General features: G+C 34.7%; 1 protein-coding gene across 2 annotated transcripts in view; it reads right to left on the bottom strand.

The window, feature by feature from the left end:
- Window positions 1–26,196, bottom strand: part of BBS9 (Bardet-Biedl syndrome 9) — a 287,596-nt gene that overhangs the window by 194,172 nt on the left and 67,228 nt on the right. The window contains exons 16-20 of one of the 2 annotated variants that reach the window (XM_050971505.1): window positions 25,853–25,993; window positions 23,596–23,691; window positions 19,199–19,371; window positions 17,228–17,380; window positions 16,655–16,801 (exon numbers count right to left, since the gene is read on the bottom strand). In XM_050971505.1, the coding sequence (XP_050827462.1) occupies window positions 16,769–16,801; window positions 17,228–17,380; window positions 19,199–19,371; window positions 23,596–23,691; window positions 25,853–25,993 (596 nt within the window). In that variant the 3' untranslated portion in view covers window positions 16,655–16,768. Of the gene's footprint in view, window positions 1–16,654; window positions 16,802–17,227; window positions 17,381–19,198; window positions 19,372–23,595; window positions 23,692–25,852; window positions 25,994–26,196 lie in introns of those variants that run through there. The other variant, XM_009095997.4, reaches the window with a different exon arrangement.

The following is a 26,196-nucleotide window of genomic DNA, read 5'->3' as shown; positions in this document are numbered from 1 at the left end:
CAGTATTTGAGGCAATGATTGGTAATTTAAGTTTGGAATGCCCACAGAGAAAGGTTCTAACTTGAGTGTGGTCACAGTGTACTACCACAAAAGAAATGTTAAAAGTAAAAGAATACTGTAGGGCAGGCCTAAAATTAGTCATTGCCACATGCCCCACGCTATTTGGAGAGAATTTTAAGCTTTTCTTTGTGACCCTTATAGCCTGTATTTGTTGACCACTTTTCCTTTAGCTTACCGAAACTAACAATGCACTTTCTAAAATTAAGTATTACTTTCACAGGAATAATGGCCATTCCAACAACCACATTTCTCTTTAGTGAGTGATTCTTAAATATATTCCCCCTTGTCTTCTAGTAAATAAAATCTTTACAAAGCTAAGGCCAGAAGAATACCAGATGAGCTTTGCACCATTCTTGCTCTGTTAAGTTTTTCTGGTATGGGAAAGGTCAGCAACTAATTCCCCCCAGACTACAGGCTGAGACGGATCCAAAAATTTAAACAAAAAACAGTACTAAAAGCCAATAAATGAACAAGATTCATCTGATTGTGCAACAGCTTCCTAAATACCTCCATGTTCTTATCATTCTGCCCTTCATCCTTACTCAAGGATAGTGGAGCCATTTCACTCAAAACTTGGTTAGGATTTGGTGAACTGAAATGGCAAGCTCTTCAGGGGGGAAAAAAAAAAGAAAACCTTTTTTTCTGTGCTTGCAGAACATGCAATACACTGGATGCCTTGAGACTAACTGGAGTCTGTAGATACCAGAAAAATTTTATTACTTCACACTGTATTGAACAACCTCATCAGAAACAACGAAGAATTTTCAAATTTAACAAACTTTTTTTTTCTTGCCATCAGAGAGATCCAAAGTCACAGTAGAAGCAAATCATTCAGCATATCTCAGGCTTTTACCAACAGCTGCTAGAGCCAGAGGACATGGGAGAACTAGGGAACTAATGGTTGCAGCAGACTGTAATGTTAGGATTGCCCTGATCTGATTTCTCTCCAAACATCCCTACCCCTTCAGCATGGCATCATCAGTTTCTCCATACGCTATTCTCCCGCTGTGCCCTGGGGAACTGTCCTTATCTGACCAATGAGGAGGAGAGGGAAGGGACTGGTGCAACAAACCCTGCACTTCTGCTGGGCAAAGGTGTCAGGGAAGGGCCACTGGTGGCAAGAGGGGAAAGGGACCCGCTGATGGATGGGAGGCAGACTGTGGGGTGATGGGTCATCAGTGCCCACAAGCCATGGGGGCACTGATGGGGATCAGTGCAGACTCACTCATCCTCAGTCTCTCATGTGACCTGCTCATGTTGATTAATGAGCTGAGAATGAACTCTCTGGGAACAGTTCCCACTTTAACTTTGGCAATGCAAGGCATTTTGAATCCCAGGATCAGGAGGACCAGGGGATCAGGCTGCAACCCAAACAGTGAAAACATAAGCCTACTTACAGCTCTAAATCCAGATTCTGACATGGAAGCAACACTAGATACTATTAGTAAAAAAAATATGTCTTGATTCAAAGTATATGAATTTTAACAGACAGGTTAAGGAAAACCGCATTCCTTTGAGATTTTTAAAGAAATATTTTATACATCCATTTTAATTTTCAATTCTTTAATATACATATTTAGCTAAGAAAATACAGAATATATGTCACTCTTAGACTCATCAACATATTTTCAGGCTAAATATATTCTTTTCAGTTTCTGAAAACTACTACTGTGTCCAGTGTTATAAAAAACTATACTTTTAGATGGTGTTTTCACTTCTTCTATACTGCTGCTATCCAGCAAAATTTTGCCTACATGAAGGAAAAGCATCCTTAAGTGAGTTTAGACATGCAGACACAGCGAGAACATGCAAGAATCCTTTGGCATCATTGGGAATTTCTCCTCAAGATTTCTGGAAGACTAACTCAAATTGTATGTATTATCCAGATAGTTCCATTTGCATACTACTCTTATTTACATTTTGGAAAGTCACAGCAACTATATAATCTGGTCTTAATGGGATCAATTAAATTAGGGCTTTAAAAGGTTAATGAAAGATGTTTGCATGTTAAATATTAGTAGCTAAAATTATAAAAGACAGGGGAGGCTAATAGCTTAAGTATGGAGAAAAAGGTAAGAAATATGAATTGTAGTTTCAACTTCCCTATGAGATTGTGGTCCGGCCTCAGATGAAGTACTAACCAGTAGCATTTAGGTACCTATTGTTCAAAGTTCTGCTTCTGCTTATCAGGAATGTTTGAGAGACTTTAGAATTTACCTCATTATATATTACACTTCTTTAATGGTAATTTTCCTAGTAAATTCTATCAATGTTTCAGAAGGAAAAAATAGCTGAAAAAATTTAACTAGATTGCAATCTTCTTATACATTCCCTCCATAATTTGGTATTTTATGTGTGATGAGCTCCTTTTTTTACAACGTAACAACTCTTGCCAGGAAAGCCAAACATATTTACAATATTTGTCTTTTGCTGCACTCTGCTGGAACAATCCATTTTTCCACTGAAAGTAAATCTGTGCCATACACGATGCAAAAGTTAATAAAAGAGAGAGGGAAAAAAATCTGAATAATTTCTTTATTGTAAAAAGTGTACTCTTTTGAAGCACATATATTGTCAAACCAGAATCTAGACATTTAAAGCCATTTTAGTTGGCCTAATAAAGTGACCTATTTTTAATGTTAGAGCATCTAAAACACTCCTAGACAGAACAGAATTAAAGAGGGCTCCCCAAGTTCAGAATAAAACTACAATCAATTAAGTGCCTCCGTAAGACACAGAAAAGCCTCTTGAAACTTGAGATTGGGAGAGCCTGGATTTGCAAATGCATCATTTTACCTATTCACTTGATATTTACCTATTTCACCTGATATACATGCTATTCTGTAAAAGAAACATATGCACAGACTCCTAGCCCCCTCAATATGATCCACAATCAAAATACAAAAAAAAAAAAAAAAGAAAAAAAAAAAAAACCAGACCACATAGGTTATTATAACATTCACAGAAAATGAGACAAGACTTTGACTCTCTTTTAAAAAGATTCTGCAATTTCTTTTATGAAATGTTACAATTCAGTCTCTTTTGTTTCAATTTAAAAAAATGAACAAAAACTTACCTAGGCTGGAGAACAAACCCCAGCTTGTGCTAACAGTCAGAGCTATCAACTCCCATGATAATTCATTCTGGCTGAGGATCTGCTCCAGAACCACCAAAACATGCTACACAAATTAAATGTGACCTCCTACTAGAAAAATGCACCTGTGATCAAAACAAAGTGTTCTGACTTTCTTCTTTCCTTCCCTCCCTCTCTCTCCACCCCTCTCTCCAGAAATAAAAAAACTCCTTTGCAGTGGCCATTAACTTCCAAAAAAATATTTTTTAAAAATTAAGGGGAAGTAAATCTCACAGATTCAACTGAACAGAAATATCACAAGCATGTTCTTGCAGTCTTCCATGGGCAATGAGGAAAAGCCTTCACTCTTAGACCTGTCTTGGCTTCTGCAAACACAGATGCTGGCACCAGTTCCTGAACACAAAGCATGACACTCAATTTTACTAATACCTGCTAAAATTGTATCTTGGCATTTTTGCTGGCAAAGAAAATTAAGTAATGACCCTTCTTAATGCTTTGTAATCCACATAAATTTCTAAAATTCTTCTCAGGGAAGGGTTTCCACAGAGGTTTTTTTAATATTGCAAAAAATAAAAAACAAATAAATAAAAAACAGGCAGTCATTACAGATTAACTTGCTAAATCCAAACCCAAGAATAAATACAGATAATAAGCAATGAATCACTCAAACCTTTGCATCAATAGTAAACTAATGGTTTCAGAGCTTATGGATACAGACCATATAAACAGTGGCATAAAAAACAACACACAAAAAGAGGTTTTCAGAGAAACTATGTACTTCAAAGGTTGAAGGACTTAGCCTAGAATTGGACAGGCAAACCAGTTTCCCAGTAAATGCATTGCTGGTATTCCTCCATTTAACTTTTTTTGAGAAAAAGTTTAATACTTTTCAGGAAGCAAAACTGATTTTTACAGGAACAAAAGTATACACTAGAGGACAAATGTTTATCTGTTCCATAAATGGGTTTCCCACAGAATCAAAAACACATGAACAAGATGAAGATTTGCATCAATGTGTTTCCTCCATTTGCCCCTGTTGCCTTTGTTAAAAATAAAGTCAATGGTATTACAACTATACACATAAATGGAGAGTTATACTTCTAACTATAACCATGCCAGTCTGCAATTTTTAACCTGTAATGTAAGAAAATATATGAGAAGAATGGGTGAAGGAACTTTTTGAAGACAATGGCTTCCAAAAGCAAATGGAGAGTGCAGACAAGTATTCAATAACTCGATAAGGAGAGCAGCAGTTTGGTACTGGGTAGGAATCAAGTCAGACATACAAACCTGTTGTAAATGAGCTTCCACTGCAGTGGATTTTGAGGAAAAAAAAAAAAGGACAAAAAAAAAAGTAGAATAGGAAATTAAAGAAGATACCTTTGCATATGAGAGGGAGTTTGGCATTACGGAATTCTGACTGATTGCAATTTTAAATTATAATCCCTTCACATGGTTTTATACTAATTAAAAATAGCAAAAGACAAAGCAATAAAAAGAGAAAAAATTACAATCTAGTGGATGTGAATAAAATACCTAAGATTGAGTCATCCTGCAAGCTGTTAATAACTTCTGCATACAAATAAACGACCAAAGAGAAGTGATCTTTTAAATTTGTAAGAAAAGACAACTCATCAGATGTTTTAATAAATATTATTCCTTGTAGTTCTGATCAAACAAAAGAGCCTTCTTCCAAAAAGGAGGTAAAAATCTGAAATATAGCTATTAGTAGCCAACAAGTAATCTGCTTTATATTTGCTTCCACAATAAAAAGAGAAGTTTACTGTATCAGATGCTTATAAAAGCTAAGAGGAATAAAAGTAACTAGAAGACATAGACCATGTCAAAACACAACAGTCCTTTTCAAAATACTTCTTTTAAGACAGACTTTCAATTACCCATTGAAATGGAACAGACAGCTATTGAAATGTTCATTAAGGAGAAATGAAAAAAATAAGGAAAATTCAAAGAAGTTAAAGCACATGAAGCACGTAATTTTCTCAAAACTCTAAAATCCTAAACACATTACAACCAAGGCAAGGGCTACTGTTTTCTTTAACATGACAAATCTATTTAGCTAGCAAATATTTAACCAGTAGCTAGAGGTTGCTGTTTAAGTACTAAATAATGAGATGTAATTAAGGTAGCAAAGGCAAAAGGTTACTAATTTAGAGCATTTCTATGGAGTAGTGTTTAAATTATAGGTTTTGTATAAAATGCATGGGCCAGTGCACAAGAAAAAAAATCCAATTTTAACGGAATGCAGAACAAATTAACATTTTAACATTATAATACTACTCAATTGTATAATGGGATTTTGCTAAGTGTCACAGAACAGAAAATAAAAGTAACACTCCAAGGTATGCTTGTTAACCTCTTCAAGCTAAATATATTACAAGCCTATTGACAGCAGTAAATAGACTCATTGTAACATGAAAGACTCTGAATTCAAAGACTTTTAATAGGTGTTGCTTTTTCTAAGTAGACTAGCCTAAAGAATATAATCGATGAACAAGGTAAAAATTATGTTATCCATTCCAAATACTTTCAGATTTCCTAAAGGGAAATAAAATGATTCCTTTAAAATACCATTTTAAAAAATCCAGTTCCTGTGATATATAAAGCGGTTTTCCATACTTCTCCTTTCCATATTACAGGAATTTAACTGGCAAGTATAGGCTTCAGCAGCCATACACACCATTTTCTAGGCTCACCAAGAGGCTTTCTGGAAAAAGAAGGACCGCGGTTCTTATGGTCAGACTCTCTCAACTCGACATTTCAGGGTCCTTGTCCATCCAACAAGAAATTCAAGCAAACGCCTAATTTTAAGATATCTAAATAACATTGAGTCTGTATCCAAAACAAATTGCAAATATTAAACCAAGAAATTGGCAGTCACAAAATTTTGTCAAAGAACTTAAGACGAGCAGAATGGGCAGAAGAGTCTATTTAATAAAAGCCTGAAAATATTATGTCTGCAGTTATGATACTCATCATTACTGTCTTCTTCATTCCTGACTTCTGAACTCCACAGTTCATTATGCCAAATTTTCCTTCAATAACTGACTTTCCCCTTTTCATACTGGTTTAAACTATCCACAACAGAATAATTATAGGCTTCACAATGTAGAAATACTTACTCTGTAGAAGTTAATAGTTAAGCAAAACTGAGATATAAAATAGACCTCTTGAGATGCCAACTGGCAGGAAGAAATGGAGAAGAAAGTTCTTTTCTCTTTTGTTTTTGTCAGTTTACAGATTTAACCAACAGTTTGGCTCCAACATAAACTGTACCTTTTATTAAAAAGATCTAAATTGGGAGAATGACCACACAAGTTACATTTTTCTGCTGCAAGGTAGAGGCTAAAGCAGCAGCTCTGAGCTGACTGCAAGGGACATCCACACAAGGAAAACAATTTTTTTTTTAATTGATAAATCACCTATACTATTTTTGAAATATTTTTTTCTTCAGCAATCCACAGTCTACTACTATACTGCCTCTAGTAAGTAATACCACACAGAAACTTAACAGAGCTGAACAGGAGTGTGCAGACCAGGGGACTGATAATGTGAGGTCTTATTTCCACCTCTGACATTGGTCTATACAAGTCATCTTGGGCCAGCCATCACCAGCGACTAAATCAAATTTCACACCTGCAAGAATACCCAAGAACAACAGAGCAGTAATTTAGATACTCATTCTCTCTATGGTAATGGAAATAAGTAGCTGTACAGACCAATGTAAAACATTTTTAGCTTGAGTTTGCTGACAAAATAGCTTGGTATTGCTAGGTTTACAATACAGCTACAACAGTAGCCAAATCCACTTCAATACCCAACTGATACCAAGATGTGCAAGCATTAGATACGTAAATAATTTCGTTAATTTGGCCATCAAATATTTATTTCCTGTATGGTTCTTGGTTTTGTTTTGGGGGGAGGGAGATCATTTTGTTTGGTTTTAAATCTGAGTTTGGCATAAAATGCTATTGAATTACATGAATTATGTAGCTCTCCCCCTTGGTATTTATTGTTGGTATACTGAATGTATAACCCGGCATTTCACTGAATCCAAGTATGAAAGTCTGTCAAGTATTTACTCTGTGAATTTGAAACCAGCATATAGTTGGCATCCATCCACAATGCAAAACTGTCATCTACTGTATATCAAAGAAATCAGTACACTTATCTTGACCTTACAGCAGAAAATTATCTACTTCAATGTTACTTCAGCTAACTGAAGGCACTGCACCCATGTACACACTGGTGCAACTAGTACACTAGCCACCCAAAGGCAAACTATTAAAATTACATCCCTGACCACCAAAAACACTCATAGTACTGCATGCAGAAATTGACAATCTTGTAATGGTCACTTAATTCATTATCGATGGACTATTCAATTAAAATGAGAAATTTCACTAAGATCATGTACAGAAACTCCCAAAGTAAACACTGTGACTTCTACCAGACACGCTCAGTAGTTCTTAGCTATGTATTTTTTATGCCTCAAATGCTTCCATACTACAAAATTACAGGGCTGATATAGAAAACTTTCTAGGGAGCATGAAATAAGAGTGTTTCCCCCCTTCCATAAAGATGGTATCAATATTTTTATACAAGTTCTGATTACATTACCACATAGCACTTGCTCCCTTGCCTGTGGAGTACATTTCTCCCAGTGAAAGAGACTGTCAATGATTTAAACTTCAACAAGGGTATCCAATAATCCAGATTATCTGATATGACATTTCTTTCAAAGAAATAAAACTTATCAGTATTCCTTTCTTTGAGGAATTGTAGCCAACCGGTTCCATTTTCACTCATTCAAATGCCCACAGTCTCTTTCAGTCCCTACAGAAAGCCCTCATATATGGTCTGGTGACCTCATATTAGGCTGAGGATACAAGATCTGCCATTTCAAGGCAACATTATTTCTTCCCCTTCAAAAAGTCATAAGCCAGAAACAAACAGAAAGTGCCGGAGAATGTTTACACCACAGAAAATGAAAAAAATCACTCTTACTATTTCCTTTATACACCAGAGGGTACAATCTGCCCGTGCCCCTGAGGACTGGACCAAAGTCTGGAGAACCCTTCAATAGGTCACAATGGTGCTATAGGTCCAAAGTGGGAACCCCACCACAAGAGGAGTGAGGGGAAAAAAAATTAATAAAGACAGCACCTCTGGTCCTTTACTGATTTGAATGGAGCGGTGGGTGTTCAAAGCTGGCCATTCACAGGTTCAAGGGCAGTAATTCAGTAGACTGGTCTGTAGGACACAGCACAGTGTAGCTGGAACCCTCCTATGTGGAAAACATGACAGACCAGACTGAATGCAGTCCAAAAGACTCCAGCTGAGGCACTCTCTGCCATATCTACCCACACAAGAACATTTTACTGCCAATCTCTTTCTCTTGTGATGGCTGTGCTGTTTCCTGCTTTTACATGTGTATAATTCCCTCCACAAAATAAATAAAAAAAAAAAAAACCTTACTGATAATGTGAACAATTTACCTATTTGTCCCACAGACTGACTAACCTGTCAGGAGACTGTCCCACACTGAAGTAAGTAATTGCTACCACAGACCAAAATACAGAAGAGTTTTGCCAGTAATCCTAATATATGCTTCCCAAGAACAGCTAACTACTTTCAGGCCTTTTTTTGGAATACATCTTCTAATAAAAAGGGTCTTTGATGATATTGTAAGTATTCCACTGTTAAAGTTAAATAAGTCTTAAGGAAATAGAAACATAACACTATTCGAACACCAGTAAAATTGAGAATTTTAATTATATGTAATAGCCAACAAGCTGCTTCTAGTGGCTATGAAAAAACTACATTTAGCAGAAACAGCAATAAAACAAGAGAAGTTAAATATAACTCCTCCAAGGAACAGTATATTTATTCAAGCCAAAAAGAGCTAATTTATACTATGGGTGTAGCTCTCACTGACATTATCTGGGGAAAATGACTATTACAGGAGAGAGTGTGATATATAGGCTTTGAGTCATGCATGATAAACCCTAATGGTTTTGCTTTGAGGTAAAAGTCCTTACTAATCAAGTAATGAATCATTCCCAAAATGTCAAGTTCCCGAGGCCTTGTGTGTCAGAAGTGCCACTGGAGAGAGAATACTCCATCACTAACAATCACTTTTGAGATTTTTATCAGCTGATTAATAAGCAAGGAAAAGAGTTAAGGGGCTTGAACAAAGAGTTAATAGACCTTTAATGACATTCCCTGTGTTTTAGTGAACAGAACATTCTGAGTTTTATTTGCCACTGACTACAAACCACCAATGATCCAAGTGTTCCACACATTGCAAGTGTTAAAATACTGCAAGGAACAGTACTTTGCCTTTCAAAACATTAGAAAATTGTATTTACTTTTAAAATTGTAATGAACATACTTACTTTGTATTACACGTAACAGTGTAGTAAATTACAAATTAGAAAATATGGGACTGACTTCATAATCAGTAGATGGAAAAGAGATTAGGAGAAAAAAAAAAAGATTATATTTTTCTCTGCAGTATTTTAGGTGCCAGACCTGTTAGTACCAACTATCATACAAGTAGAAATCTGGATTTTATGTAGACAATTCTAAAAAGGCACCCAGGAACAACTCTGAGGACTAAAATGAAGATATGATAAATTATGAGTAGTTATAGATATGTATTTGCACATGTACATGAACACTGACATCTAAGGAGGGCAAAGGCATTTGCCTTCAATATGTTTTCCATCTTGGTGCTGAAATCATTATGGAAATATCAAAATAAATTACAATATCTAACAGTCTGAAACCACCAAGAATCACTAACTTAGAGTATTTCCAGCTCCCTTGAACAAAAAACTGTTTAGCCAGAAGTCAGCTCAATCATGTGAGTCTCCAACCATGAAGCAGAAATGACAGACTCAAAAATCAAATGTAAGGCTGTCATTTGATAGCTGGGAGAATCTTATTCTGAGAGCAGAGAAAAATGGGAAACAGAAGCAAAGAGGGGAGAAAGGAAGCACAAACATAGCAACAAGATCCAAATCTCTTGCTGAACAGATGAAAAGAACTTTGGACCTTGCAATTGGTGTTGCTTTCTTTTCCACACACCTGTTTTTCATGATAACAAGTAAATTCATGTACACATGCACATTTAAAAATTCCTTCACAGAATTATAAAGCACTGTAAGTGTCAAATACACATTCTTTCAGGGGGAATTCAGTACCAGGAACTGGACAAAGCTTAAAGAGTTGTCACCAGTTTGAATTAATTGGACTCCAGAAAACTCTAAGCAAGAGAGATACAAGATCAAATTTAGAGCACATACCTAGAGACCAAAAGACAGAGCACCTGAAGTACTGCTTGGTACAGCCCCCAACAGCACAGCATAAGACTAAAACAGAGCTGCAGAGAATGTAGCAGACAGTCACAGAATTGCTCCACACCAGCTGAAAGACAGGAGATGGAGAACCATCCCCACCTGGGAGCCACATAGCTACATCAGTGCAGAACTATGGGAAGGTGTATTAGTACATCTTTTGGGTTGATTTTGACACAGGTGCAAAGCCTCTAGATGGCCTCACATTCATATCTAGCTGATGCTGAATGCAGGTGAACCAGATGTGTGACAATAGCCCCAGCAAAACGCAAGACCTTAGACACTGGGCCAGAGCCCCATGTCTATAACCAGGCTCTCAGGAAAAATGAGGACTTAAATTAGCCAATGATCTCTTCTGAAAATGGTTCCAAAAGGAGGACAAAGTATGCTAACTTTTAGCTATTTTTCAACTGTTAATTTGCTTTTATACAAAGTGCCAAATTTCAGAGAGGAAATCATATCATCTGGAAAGTGTAGTTTGGAACCAAGTAGTTCCTTCAATCCTATAATGATTTATACCCAAAACTAACTTTGCCTGATAGTGTCAAATATTCTAAAATGGACAAGAACTGGCACACAGTATTTAAATACATAAAATATTGCTTGACAAGGTTGTAACACTCTTGCTTAATCACAAACCACAACAAAAGAGAGACATAACATGCATGATTTAGCCCATGAACACTGGGCTAAAAATTCTTCACAATTGTCTGGTTAAGTAAGATGCGCTCAAAGGGATTGTAAGTTCCTTTAAGTTCTGTCCAAAATTTAGTTTAATTACACATTCTGCCAAAATCTCAAGAAACATAAATATTTAGTACACTTCCCTTGGCCATCTAAGTTTGCTCTGGGATGAAAAAGATTTTCTTTTTCACCATATATTTAGCTTTGAAAGTTTGTTCTATCACAGCTTTCTTTTTTGGAAGCTTTTATTAAAAAAAAAAAAATCAGTTAACTGTTTGACATGAGCTGCATGTTATTTGAGCTGCAAATCTGATCTTACATGCTTTAATTGTGTGCTGCTCTAAACACTTTTTTTCTTTTGAGAAAAAAAATGCCACAAAGGTAGCTTTAGATTTGATTACCAAAACATTAACATTTAAGACCAGAAACCAGAACAGATCCTGTCGTGTAGTACAGCTACTCAGAGTCATTCTGAAGATGACATGGGACTGAAGAGTTCCAAGAGGATCAAAACAGCTGCCAAAACTGTTAAAAAAAAAAACCCACACCACACAAACAACAAACAACAGAAGGACATTCAAGCATGAATCTTGTGCTTCAACACAAAACTATGGGCCAGTCCTAAGTTTTTGCAGCCGGCATTCATAGTGCAGTTGCTTAAATTTCATCTCAGAACCATGAGATAGTCCCTCTTTCTGTTTAAATTAGGCTATGTCAAAGAAACAGCTGTGTAATGAAGTCCACAAAGTTCTGAAAATATATTCACCTTTCTTCAAGACGTCCACATGAAAGAAAAAGGACAAGTCCTGTGACAAGTCCTACTAATTAAAAGAACCACGGCATTCATTTAGAGACATCTGGCTTCCAAATCCTCAGCAAAAATGCATTTGTTTCTTCAGAAGCCTCCATTGAATGTTCCAAGCTGCCCAACTAACTTCCAGGGCTGTATATGAGGAGACAGCTCACATCTCAGACCTCAAGAAAAAGGGCTACCTTTATATGTGGATAAAGCTTTCTCAGTAACAGGTAACAAATTCCTATACAGCTTACTGCCATGTAAGTAATTAAAATGGATCCTCCTGATGGAATTGCCTTCTTTAGTCTAAATGAGGAACCATGATATTTCTGCCTGGAAGCAATTGTGTTTGTTGATGACTTTTAACAGACTGATGACAAAAAACTACACTTATTTTCCAGAAGGGAGAGCAGATGAGGGAAGTCACACTGGAAAACCAATCTGTAGCAATTGTGTTATTTTCTACTAATCTTAAAAGGTTGAGCACTTCTTGAAATCATAGACTATTTGTTTCAAGAAGAGTTTTTAGGTGAAAAATTCTCATGTGCATTTATCTCTTCAAGATGCAATTCATATACAAAACTTCCAAGATGCAAGACCAAGATTAGATAAATACAAACTGTGAACTAAATATAGCAGAATAATCTGGACAGCTTCTAATTGTTTACTGAGTAGGATCAGTAAATCCCATTGAAAACCACCTTATTACTACTAACAGCCAACTATTTATGAGAGACAGGTTATTCAATACTAAAATAAATAATATGAATACAGAGGAAGAGCTGAATTAGGAGAAAATAAAGGAAGCACATTTACAGCATCAATTAGTTCTGGTTGGAAAAATGTGTTAAATCCTTTCACTAATGGAAGATGGTCTCAAATTTATAAAGTACCTGAAGGAGAAGCTAAAATGCAACACTGATCTTAAAAAATGACCCAATTTTGAAAATACATAGTTCTAAGTCTAGATGTCTAAGGCTATGGAACTGTGCTGGCCATTTATGTCAGATTTGTTCTGTCAGTCCATTCCTAGAAACTGTCATTTCCAATGACCATACAAAATTTAAACATGAAGAGCCAGAATTCATTCAGTTCCTCTATATGTGATGTTTTTATTTTATTTTAATTAGCTGAATGGGAGGAGAGAAACACTATTTAACTGTTTCTACTGAGACAGAGGGCATCATCCCTCTTGTCTGGGTAGGTGGCTGCTGCCAGTCAGCACTAATTCATGCACTGGCTTGACAGTGCACAAATAAGCAACTGCCAGAGGGAGACTGGGGCCAAGGGTAAAAGATAAGATCTCATCATTACAGCACAAGAAAGCCAGTGGTTTTACAGGATGGGGATGAAGTGACCTCAGAACATGGGGAAACCTGAGGTACTGCTCTATAGTGCCATCAAAGAATAGGAAGGGAACTAATCTATATGTGTTGGAAGTGTGAGGATACAGGGAAAAATCATGATTTGCCCAGTTTTTTCTGACTTTTTTTTTTTTTTTGGTAATACAAACAGAAGCAATGCAGCGTAGAAGTGATTGCTAATTACATTCTTTTTTGTAAACTGGAACTGCTCAGTCTTGTCTCAGATTCATGTTTTAAGTATTTAAAAGTGGCTAAAGAACAGTCAGTGCCCTAGGAGAATTCCACCCCATATTTAAAATTCATCCTCCTCCTTCCCTAAAAGTATGTAACTGTGGTAGGCTTCCAAACAGGGTTAAACACAGCTTACAGCTAAATATTGCTTATATTCAGCAGGATAAAATCCATGTGCGTTGAAATAAGAAATTGAAGCATCTCATTTTTATGACATTTATTAATTCCAGCTTGTACCTGGAAATCCAAGTAATGTTTGCCAAGAGTCAATGCATGAAAATTATGATTTCAGGGTAAGAACCTACAGCTACTGCCAAACTATGAATATTTTTTTCTATTATGACAGAAAACACATTGTAGACATAAAAGATTATTAAACTGCACTTTCAAGCAATAACATGTCTCTGGTAGGGGAGCATTATACAAAGTACATGGTGTTTACAATAGCTATCATAAAATTTGCTGCAATCTCATTTCATATTTGAAGTCCTTTAAACTACAAAACTTATATGGAATCTCAGCTACCATTTAATGGCTTTTAAATGTATCTAATTCATATCCTTTCTTAGAGCAAGTGTTAGCAGCATGTCCAAGTGCACATTTAAATTCTTTTAGCAGATCAAGAATTTCATGGGCATCTATTTCTAAATTCTTTTTTCTATTATTTTTATAGCACCTTCCTACAAATCCTCCTTAAACATCATAAGAATAACATTTCCTGTTTCAAATGGACAAGACTACTATGTACATAACAGCTTTCCTTTTCCTTCCAGAATGGAACACCTGATGTCACTATTTGTTAACTGTTGTTAACACTCACTTGAATCTATTTAGATCTAAAATAGTACTTCAGAAAGTCAAATTCTAGATGAAAATGTAAACAAGACTATAAAACTAAAAACAAGCTTTTCGTCATTGCACACACTGATGCCTGTTTACACATTTCATTACTGTCAAGATGGAAAGTAAAGCTCAAGTTTCCTTTTAATAGACCAATCAGCAATTTTATTGGGGCACTAAATATGGCCTGCCTTGTTGGTAATGTACAAGGATTAATGCAAAATTTCTTCATAAATAGAAACACTTTTTACCAGGGAATGTAATGCAGCTTGATTAATTTTCTCCAGTTTGACATCTATAACTTTGGCATTGTACATTTACCTACCTATCACATAAACACAACTCTTACTTGAAGCTGAAAATCTGAAAATTAGGATTTACAATCTACTTTAGTTGTAAAATTTGAATCAGTTCAGAAATTCATTACAATTTGCAAGTGGGCAAAGAAATCATACAGAACAAGTTTAAAGTAGGTATTTATCCCACCTAGGCCATGAAACTACGTGAGCTGAATATTCATTATTTGATTTGTATTTAAAAAGTTGTTCATAAAAAGGTTATACATCTGCAAGGAAATGCAGGCAGCAATACAAGGCATCTTTATATCTCTGTGGATTTGCAGAGCTTATAATACTACAGTTTCAATTTTAAAAGCATCCTATGCTATAATAATTCTACCAAGAATGTAATTCATATAGTGCCCAAGTCCTGGAGATTCAGTGTTAAAAAGACTAATAAAATCACACACTCACCAACTGTAAACCCCTTTCTGCTCTTGATGAAAAGGTCTGGATTACACTATAAAACCAAAATACAGACATTTCCCTTCTGAGTACAAAACACAATGTGAGAAGTAACAAAACCTCCCTTTGCTATGCACATAACAATTACTTTAGTGAAAAATGAGGGAATAAAACAAAACAATTTTTTATTTTCTCATTATAAAAATATTTAGCATGAGACAGGGTATGAGATTCTCAGACGATTATAAGAAAATAAAAGGCATATTTATTTCAAAGTCAAAAAGCTACATACCTAAAAGGATTTTTGGAGTGAGACTTCATACTGTTCATATTTAAACAGCCTCATTATTCCTTTTCAGAAAACACATTTATCATATTTTTAATACCTCAACTATTTGCATTAGACATACTTGTTCAAATAAAGACAGAATATGATACTGAATTAAAGAAAACAAGGTCTTTTCCTAATACAAAAATGCAACATTGAGCAATTTTATTTCACCCCCAGAGAAGAGTCAATATTAAATCCTACCACAGCTCTCACTTTCAAAATAACACATGCAGCAGTGGGGTCTCTATGGCAATCACTATTTTACTACACTTTGTTTATAGTAACAATAAGAACATTTCTTTTTTGTAAGGGGATTCCCACAAAGAAAAGAAATTACAAAGGAAATCTATCTTAGAAATCTACTAAGTTTAAACAATTATGAAAAAATGTAAACACTTGTTCTTTGAAAAGAAATCTTTCTCCTCATTCTTCTTTCAACTATTCTAACTCCAATTCAAAAAGCCTACAATAGTAATGTTAAGAAAAGCACCCATATAATGTTGGTTTTAAAGACTTTATAAACTAAGCTTTGGCAATATGAATCTATTTCAACAACCTGACTTATGCCATATTCTCAGAATTCAGCTTTCAAATCAACTACACAAGGAAACTGTCAAGCACATCCCAGTTGCCCGTAAGTTTAAAGGCAAAAAGTTCTACACAGCAAAAGCAGACTCAAAAGACTCACTTATGATAATCTTTCGGGCTTATTTAGTCATGCCATTTCAAAGTGTTAAAGAATAACCCATCCAGCACAATACCTAGTATTTATTAAAGCAACCAGAAAATCCCCACTTTCAAACTTAAATCATTTCATGTGAACTCAGTAAAGACTGGACTATTAATGTGAACTCAACACAGACTGGAATAAAAGAAAATCTGACTTACATATAAGCATACATGGAAAGGCAGCTTTGTCCAATTTAAAATGTTTTCTTAGATGAATAGTAGGGGGAAATGCTTTTTCTTTAACGCCTTTGCATTTTAGTTGTTGTGATATACAGCACCGCAAAAGTAAGTCTTTTTTCCAGTAAGGACTCTAATTGTGACTCAGCTTCTCAAACAAGGAATGTCAGAAAGTAAAATCAGATCCTCCAACAGAAAAGCACAAAACATGTGTGCACAAATAACTTCTTTACTAAAGGGACACATCATTAAAAAGTTATCTTAAAGCAACACAGAGCTGAGGCAGGAAGAAAAATTGGTTTATTCTTTGTTTGGGGATGGTTTGGGAAGGATTTCTTCTTTAAAAACACTGTTCTTCTGCAGATATCACATTCTGAAATGATTAGAACATAAATCCCCATAGGAAGGACATGGTCAGTCTCAGACAATTTTGTTGCGAATGTTACCCCAGCCAAACCATTCCATCAGTTTACAGTGTACCATAAAATATTTATACAAGCTATGAACTATAAAATATTTTCACATGAACTATAAAATATTTACACTATCAACATCAGTTAGGAAAGAATGATGTGCTGTCAAGCTGGTATGACCCAGGAGTAAAGATTTTGTGGTCACAGATTAAATAAAACTATTGCAAATCATCTGGAAAGTTACAGAGACTATTAGGTTAAACAAATTACTGCTTCCTGGTCTCTTGGATGGTAAATGTAACCAGGAAAGCACAGCTTATGTGCTTTAAGCTGAGTTTTACCAACAAGATAAAGAAAGGTTAGGCTCATAATCAAACTGTACTGACCTCTCTGAATGTTCCTTCTAGCAAGGTGTCCAGATGTTGAAGAGGAGCTGGAGTTTTGTCCTTGAATCGTGTCAGCAGACGCCGCTCAATAGCTCGAAACTGTACAGCCCTTTCAGATAACAGCTCCTGATACTTCTCAGCATTCAAACGTAGCTGCAGTTTAAGGGTTTTCAAGAATTCAGTGAAGGGTCATATACATTCATGTATGCACATTCCAATGAAATGCAAGAAGGATAGGAAAATTTTTGAGACAGAGTGTAATACTCAAATACTCAGATATGAATACCATTTATGCCAGTTTCATATTTTTTACACCTTGTGAAGCTTAACACTTTCAAGAATTACTATTTGCCACTGAAATCAAAACTAATTGTCAACAGCCACAATAATGCGTGAAAATGCATCAATATCTCATCTAGAAGCCTATTAAGAAGAATGAAGTTTCACCACCAAGACACTAAGGCTTCTTCTTGGTTTGGTGTGCTATTTACAACACATACACAGTGTACTGGACTTGATATTCATTGCAGTAAAAAGCAAATAGTTATTCCCTCAGCCTGAATAAAAGTACTGAATTCTGTACTGATTAAATTATTGTCTTTTTTTGAATTTAAATCCTTTATCTATACTGGTTAGATAACAGCAACAAAAATCCTTGAAGTGCTCACAAAAGGACATTTAAAAGATAAAATTATTAAAAGATAAAATAAGAATTTTTATTATCTGGGCACTTGATGTAGACTTTCCAGTACACGCCTCAAAAATAAAAATTACCGAAGATGAGTCTTGCACAAAGCTGTGATACCTCTGTACAGCTGATGTTATAGCTAGCAGAAGAAGCATCAAGACATACAGCTTTCCAAATGCAGGCAACAGTGCCACAGAATGAAGAGAAAAGGTAAGTTTCTTAAATTCACATACCAGATTATATTTAAAAATTAGCAAATGTCATTCTGTCCAGTACATTATTATGAAAAACACTTCAGAGGTGCTAAGGGAAAAAGAAACACTATGAAGTTTTACTAAGAGTAGTAGGAAAAAAGGGACATCTCAGGTAACGGATAACTCAGGTAATTTTCCCCTAAGCTTGCCAAAAAAAACCCAGTATATTGAAACTAATAGGGATGGAAGCATAGGAATGACTTTAATAGATCATTTGACATTTTTAGACCACATAATTACAGTACAAATTCAGAAATTTCAAAAGAACCAGCTACAATATAATTAGAGTCTAAATAAACATCCTTATCACGCTGTATTTCAAACTTCAATGTATTTAAGCTTGCTATATCATCTAAAGAAGCCTAGGTTTAAGGTATTTCTACAAAAAACAGTCACTTTTTTTTAAAAAAATCAACATTTTTTACTCTCAAATCAGTTGAAACACAATAGAATAACTACTCAAGAGCCTGAAATATATACCAGGATCTAGGCTGAATACTCAAAATATCTCAGAAAATCCCAATGACATCTTCCATCTTTCTGGGTGGGGACAGCTCTACCTCACAGAAAATTAGGCAGCATGAAAAAACATCCAATAGTATTTCTCATTCTTGCATACATATCTTGTTGCCTTTGCTCAAATATATGAGTTTAACAGAAATTTTCAAATAGCAATTATCTCTTTTATTGGAAAGGTATGGGGGAAAGAATGCATGTATTTCAATTTATTAGCTATTTCTACAAACTAGCTGAACTACTGGAGATTTTTCATTGTTACCTGCATGGCCAAACAGGAAAAAGTAATCACATTTCTTTTATTTCTGGTCTGGCAAACTTCCTTGAGCCTCCAATAATACTTCTACAAGGGCAGGTTTTTTTAAATCTAAAGGGACTTTCCCTTAGATACAACTTTGCATTTTCTGAAAGCCAAATGCCTGTGATACTATAGTTATAATCTGATTAATTATTGCACTAAAATCCAATTTTAAACTAGCAGACTATCAGCAATTCACATTTTATATAACATACCTCAAAATGCTGATCAATTAGTTCAAAATATTCCTGCAGGGGAATCGAACCAGAAAAGGTACATGCAAAATCCTTGCAGTTTTGCTTCTTGAAATGCTCTTGTAGTCGGTGTATGAGCTCTTTTGTTACCAGCCAAAGGTCTTCCAACTGATCACTCTGAATTCTGTATCGTTCTTTGAGTGCAAGAACAAATACAAGACTAATAAACACAGTTTTCTGACACATAAATTCACTATACAACAGTTTAGCTATCACTCAAATAGAATTTGTTAGCTGTATCCAAAGTCTACAGGACATTTTCTGAAGACACGTACATTCAATAGAGTTAAAGGAATACTTGTATTTTATTGACTGTGCTATGCTTCTCTTTAAATACAATTTATATCAGTAGAAAGAGATTCTTATCCAGCTCATACTATGACTTGGTAAATATGGCTCAGTGTAGAAATGAAAAGTGTTAACATAAACTGAAGTGAGAGACCAAAACCTGATAGCTAGTGTTATCTGTCCCAGCAAATTCATTTAACTCATCAGATTTTAGTGAATTTCAAAGTACCAGGCTAGTGGAATGAGATTTTATTTCTAGTTCATGTTTGTATCATCCTCTCTCCAGCTTCTATGAAATCAGAATTAACTAATATTACTATTAGTTTAATAGACAGAATTAACTGATACTAACTAATAAATGTTGAGAAAAGCAGTGTGGAAAAACATAGCAGCCTTTTAATTTTCATTTTTTCAGATAAAGCATTTTCAAACATAAGTTTCTTACATCTTTTATTACACATCTGTCAATAGCTAACAAAAAAAAAGGATAGATAGAAATATAGCTATGAGAACATGACACAAAATAATTCCTTTTTTTCTGCCCTTGTTAAAAAGGTCCACAGTAAATCAAATTAACCAGAATCCTTTTAAACCTGAATGTACTTCTTTTAAATTTTCTCAACATTACTAATTCAAGATTGTTTGACATTACCACTGGCATCATTCCCGGGATATGTATTTCACTGAATACCAAATGACAAATTCTGTTTACAGTGTAACAGGAAAGAAGCAAGTTTTATTTAAAAACATGCTTGTTAAAGAAAAGAACACCATCTGCTAAAGATAGCACTCGACCTAATATCCATTTTTTAAACACTCCCAATGCAATGGCTGGACTTACTGGGATGTATCATCATACTTTGCCCTAAGTGATTTTTCCTTGACGGAAATTAGCTCAGATGTTTTCAGGCCAAATCAACAGTCATTCCGTTTATAACTGACATATCTAATACATTAATGGTTTAAAATGGACAAAACTAATTTCCTCCAAATTGCACATTTAGTTTCCATACACTGTTTGTTGGTCAATACAAACACAATCTAATTTTACCATGACCTGAGTAGAGAGTATTGAAGTCATTTGCTTTTTTGTGATGTTCCAAGTCTTAAAAAAGAGAAATTACATTTGGAAATGTTACAAAACTGAGAATCTGTGGTTAAACTAAATGCATGCTTTAAACAGAAACACAGTACAAAAGAAAAAAGAAGTAACTGTGCTTCTGTTCATCCCTTGCTTTTATGATGGTTAACCAACTTGTATTAGTCTTTTTGTTAAAATAAGCTCCATTACAGAAAATTACGACAGATTTTTAGAAATTTCTCTATCAGAAAAGCAGGAAAGTGATGGACACCAATAAATAAAATAGTTTACAAAGTCTTTTCACACTACAACAGGCTGTCCAAACAGCACAACCTGGATTAGGAATAGCTGTTCAGCCAGTAGGAACTTTAGAAGATTCAGTTCACTTCTTAGCAAGGAAACCCACATTAGAAGAAAAACACCCCAGCCAAAGTTAGCAGTCAAGCCTTCCTTACACTTTGATTAAACAACAATTTTTAAAAAATTGGCCCCCCAAAAATGCCTTAAAGTCTTGATCTAGCTGGTGCAAGCTACTTTTTAATATATATTTTCTGTCAAGATATACTTCAGGCTGGGCTTCTTTGCAGCAGTCTTGACAAGTTGAAGTAATATCTTCAATTGCTACACTGGTTAAAATGGATTAGCTAATAGAATTAAAAACTAACATGAAAACAGATGTTGCTCCTGTTTGCAGCTTCAGCAATGAAACCCAACTGAACCTGACAACCTTCACTGCTACATGCAGCTCTTCCCATTTAGTACTTAAGGTCCATTTGATAAGGAATATTGAAAAAAAGAGGTCTTCTTCCATTCGTCCATGATAAACTTCTTTCATGGAAAACCAGAAATAAGGACCTTAAAAACATCTTTTACTTTTCTAAAACACCATTATTTATAACAAAAATATATCTACACATTGAGGTTTCTTTTTGAAGAACATTTCCTCAGTTAAAATGCTACATAAACACTTTTACAAAGTATAAACTCAGTGTTACATAGCAAAGTACCTATCAAATAATACATAATTTCATCTACATTCATTAGTTTCACAGAAGATCTGTTCAGTCAAGTACAATCATTTCAGTATTATCATACTCTAGCAAACAAATGCTTTTGCATAATCAAGAGTCTCTGTTTATAAAAACATTATTAATTATGCTTGACTATCACAGTTTTTACAAGTATTTACCTTTAAAAAAGTTTTAGTCAGGTAACATTTCAAATGAGCAAATTCCCCCTAAGACCTTCTCTAGCCAGCTCAGTTCAATGCATGAAGTGGATGCTGGAAACAGGCTGCTAACATCGAAAGTGACATCACACTACTCATTTGTTTTCTAAAGTTAGGATTCCCATACACAGTAAATGAGCAGCCACACTAAGAGAAACAGACATTGTGAAGCTCCTTTGTAAAGTGAACTTCACACATAAAGCAATGTGGGAAAGTTTATTCTAAGACTGCAAGCGCCATTCCTAGCTGGTGAATAAACAAACCTGAGAGGAAAATATTGAGGACTGGGGGTAGGGGTGTGTGTGATTAAAAGTTATGGCCTTCAGTAGAAACTAACATATATTCATTACACAGGAACAAATTTGTTCTTATAGCAATCAGATTTAAAAACTATGCAAGAAAAAGTCCAAATCAAAGATTTAAACTGCAATTCAGGAAAAAGTTACTTGTAAATCGTTTCAATTCCTAGTAAAAACTAGGAATTGAAAGGATAGGTTTCTTAGCAAAAACTATTATTGCACTTCTAGTATAGTTAAATCTGTTTAAGATCTCCAATTCAAAGAAATATTAAAAAAATAGTGACAATAAAACAGCATGTAAATAATGCATACAAAAAACAATACAGATGGATTTGATCCTTAGAAATGTAAAAAAATTCTTGGTACAATGAAAATTACTCTCCAGATGGTTTCTGTTTTTAACACATATGATTACATTACAAAAGGTATTAAATATTATCTCATAGCTCACAGCTGACCCCATCAATATTTATATAGCCCATCACAAATATGGATTTCTGAAAACAGTAAGGAATATTATCTCGGTGTTGAAAAAATTTCACATCAACAAACCAAATTGTGATTTTTCACTGAAAGCAGTTTCCACAAAGCATTCTAACTGAACCCTCTGCAGTGCACAGTTGCTTTGCTAGCATTTCAATTTGTAGTCTGCTGTATTAAATGAATGCTTTGTGCTCTGCTGGCATGGAAAATGCTAAACACAATTGAACTTATGTGGTTCCAAAGCACATGCCAAGAGTTTAGCAAGTTGAGCAGTTATAAAGACCAAGACCATCAAACCTTGAAAATTAAGAGAACCTATCTCTTTCAAAGAGGGCAAATTTAGGTGGCTGGAACAGGACTATTTAAATCACAAACTGCCCTATACAAGAGATACTGGACCAGGTAACAGCACATCTACATGTATGTTCATACACTCTGTAAACATAATAAGAAGGATCTTGAATGCATAATCTCTTACTTACAAAGATACACAGGCACCTAAAGAGAAGAGATGGGCATTTATTCAGATGTAGAGAAGCAAGTAGAGTCTGATGCCTAATTTAAGTCAGGCATGACTCAAAGTCAGAGGGAAGTTAGAAACTTGCTTTTTAATCCCTTTCAAAAATTTCAGTAGGTGACTAATTCCAAACACAGATGTTGAAATTCCTTTAAGATGAGGGGTTTTTCCATTATTATAATGACAGTATTAGTTTATGAACAAAAATATTGCTAAAGGCTTTAAGAAAATTCAATTTCTTCAGAGAGCTACCACTGTAGTGTACTATATTTTGAGTATGAATTTTTGTTTTGTTCTTTATTTTTATTCTTGAAAGGAGGTAAAAAACCATCAATTTACACTTTGAATCTCCTGTGTTAATTTACAAACACTGATTATCCTTTGTATGATCCACATTCTTATTTTTGGACATATTCTAACTGATGATCAGGCTTCTCTTACTCTAATACGGATAGAACTTACGTGATGTTTTTGAAGCAAGAAGAGTGGTTTTTGAGCCAGTTAAAAACTGAAATCCGAGAGCATTTGCTTGGTCACCCTCAGACGGATCAACAAAGTCTGAAAAAGAAAGTTAAATACCATTGTCTGTAATTTGACACTGGCATTCTGCAAGCCTCAATCCATAGCCAGGACTATATCAATCTTTGCATAAGCAATTGAATGTGATTGTTTCCCTTCTTAGGGTTCAAAAGTAACAAATATCAGCAGTTTGGTACACCCTTCCTTCATTCACAGGTGCAATGTGAGCCACACACTGTTTCCCTTCCCCACCCTGAAAACAAAAGGTTGTTTCAGAGAGGTTCAGTCTGTACATTCTAAAAAAACTGCAATTATTGTACAGCCCAAAGACTACCACTTTCACCAGATGCAAGGTCACCTTTAATTCAGATAATTATGCAAAGCTTTTGCAGAAATTATCATTAAAATGCTTAAGCCGACTCTCTTTTTAGCTTTCAGCATAGAGCAAAAGAAACACTCAGCTTGCTAAAACTAGCTACTCTGCAAAATCCATCCATGTCCACCTTTCTTTTCATTCCATGTAGTGGATTATACCAGTTTAAAAGGTTTAATTTTAGAATACCATCTTTTTAAAACTATTCTTTGTCACCATGACTCCCACTACTTCTCCTGAAAATAGGGCAAAAAAGGGAGAAGAGATACAACTCTTATTGCATTCACCATTTCAAATTTTGTTCACAAATTACATCATAACAATAAATATAAACATAATAAACAGCGTACTCTTTTTATTTAATCACTGTAAACGGAATGAACAGAAATCAGAACATTTTAATACCTTCTTGGCCCTATGCTTTGTTTTGTATTCTCAACAATGAATCCCTAGGCTAAAAATAAAATACAATGTACTATTCTGAAAGCATTACTGCTTCGCCATAATGGAAGCCCATTATTAAACCTCAAAATAGAGACCTTCAAAAAAAATGTTGCACATCCAGTTGAGAGAAAAGCTATATTTACCCTTAAAATGAAGAGAATCATGCTACAAAAAACAAACAAACAAAACAAAGAAACAACAACGTCCAACCCACCAACAAAGCCGACATTACTGTTCTCAGACAAATATATTATATAAGCTTTTAAAGAGATGCAGCTAATCCTTAAAAATACAATAGTAAAGTTGTTGGCCCATACAGCTCTCAGCAAATTCCAGAACCTTAGTCATCTGAATTTCTAAAATATAGTCACTGCCAGACTGAACTTACTCACAATCACTTCATAAGACCTGTTTATTAACTTCTTCTTGTGCTAATATGGTCATCTAGACCCATGATATAGCCACAAAAAATTTAATGAAGTCTGTATAACCTTTTATTTTTGCCTGAGTATTATTAAGCTAAATGAGTAGTCACTTTCCTCTAATTCTCTTGAAATCTCTAGATAATATTTTTCTACACTTTTGAGTTATATACATTATATTTTATTTAATATCAGCAACTAGCACTCAGTTTGCCAGTGCACAGTAACATGATCTTGGTTTCCTTTAGGGAAATATTTTGTTTAAAGCATCCTCAATTTTTATTTGTTTGCTTATGATTAGAACATATTGTACCACAGAGCACTCCTGTGGTAACTTCCACCTCCTCTCTCTTCCAATTGCGAGCACATAATTACAGCAAAACTTATGTTCTCAACATTCCACTTTATAGTACTCAATTTCATTCTTCTTATTCCAGTCCTAAGTGGTAAGGAACTTCTCCTTCATGCTACTTTATTTATAATAGTTTGGTCTTACACATCAGAAAATAATAATATGTTCAAGTCTTCTTTTCAGTTCAAGAAGGTAACTGAAAGTATTTCATATAATCAGCTTCAGACTGATACATCAAATACTCCACAAGTCATCCTCCAAAGCAAATGTACCCCTTATGTACAATATTTACCACTTCTGCTTTGCCCTGCTCACCTCTTTTTAAATGAATGCCCATGATTTCCCCATTACAACACTGCTTAAGTAATTTTATGTAAAATTATTGTCTGCATACATAAAAATTAGATCTATACCATGGAAAGAAATCTGCAGTTTTACCAGAGACGGGTATACTACCCCAGATGTATTATGTTGAAATATTATGCCATTATTTCTTTAGAAATATATTTTTAATATATTAACATAAGATTTTTTAATTACTTCATTACTTCACATGGATAAACAATTCCTGTTGGGAGCTTTTAACACCTTTTATATTTAAAAACCTACCTGGAAAAATGGTAACAAAACTGATGGGAGGTTTGTTGGTATCAATAGTTAGCTTGTGGTTTCCTGCTTTTGAAGGTTGAGCTGGAAAGCAAACTAACTTCAAAGGCAGACTGAAGCTACACTGTGAAACTCTTGGTATTCCTAAAATGGAAGAACACAGATTTTTCATTTCCACATTCTGAATACAGGATACTTCATACCACTGTCCTCAAATAGGTATAACAAGATATTTACTGTGATTAAGGAATGCCTTAAAAAAAAACTATATAAAATTCTCATTTTTCTTAAAATTTTCCACCTAAAAGATCTTTAAATTTGAATACTTCCAATCACCTTCTAAAATG

Source organism: Serinus canaria, chromosome 2 (genome assembly GCF_022539315.1).
Source record: "Serinus canaria isolate serCan28SL12 chromosome 2, serCan2020, whole genome shotgun sequence".
In the NCBI taxonomy this organism is placed as follows: domain Eukaryota; kingdom Metazoa; phylum Chordata; class Aves; order Passeriformes; family Fringillidae; genus Serinus; species Serinus canaria.
The sequence above is the reverse complement of the archived record's forward strand: the minus strand, read 5'-3'. Positions and strand labels throughout refer to the sequence as shown.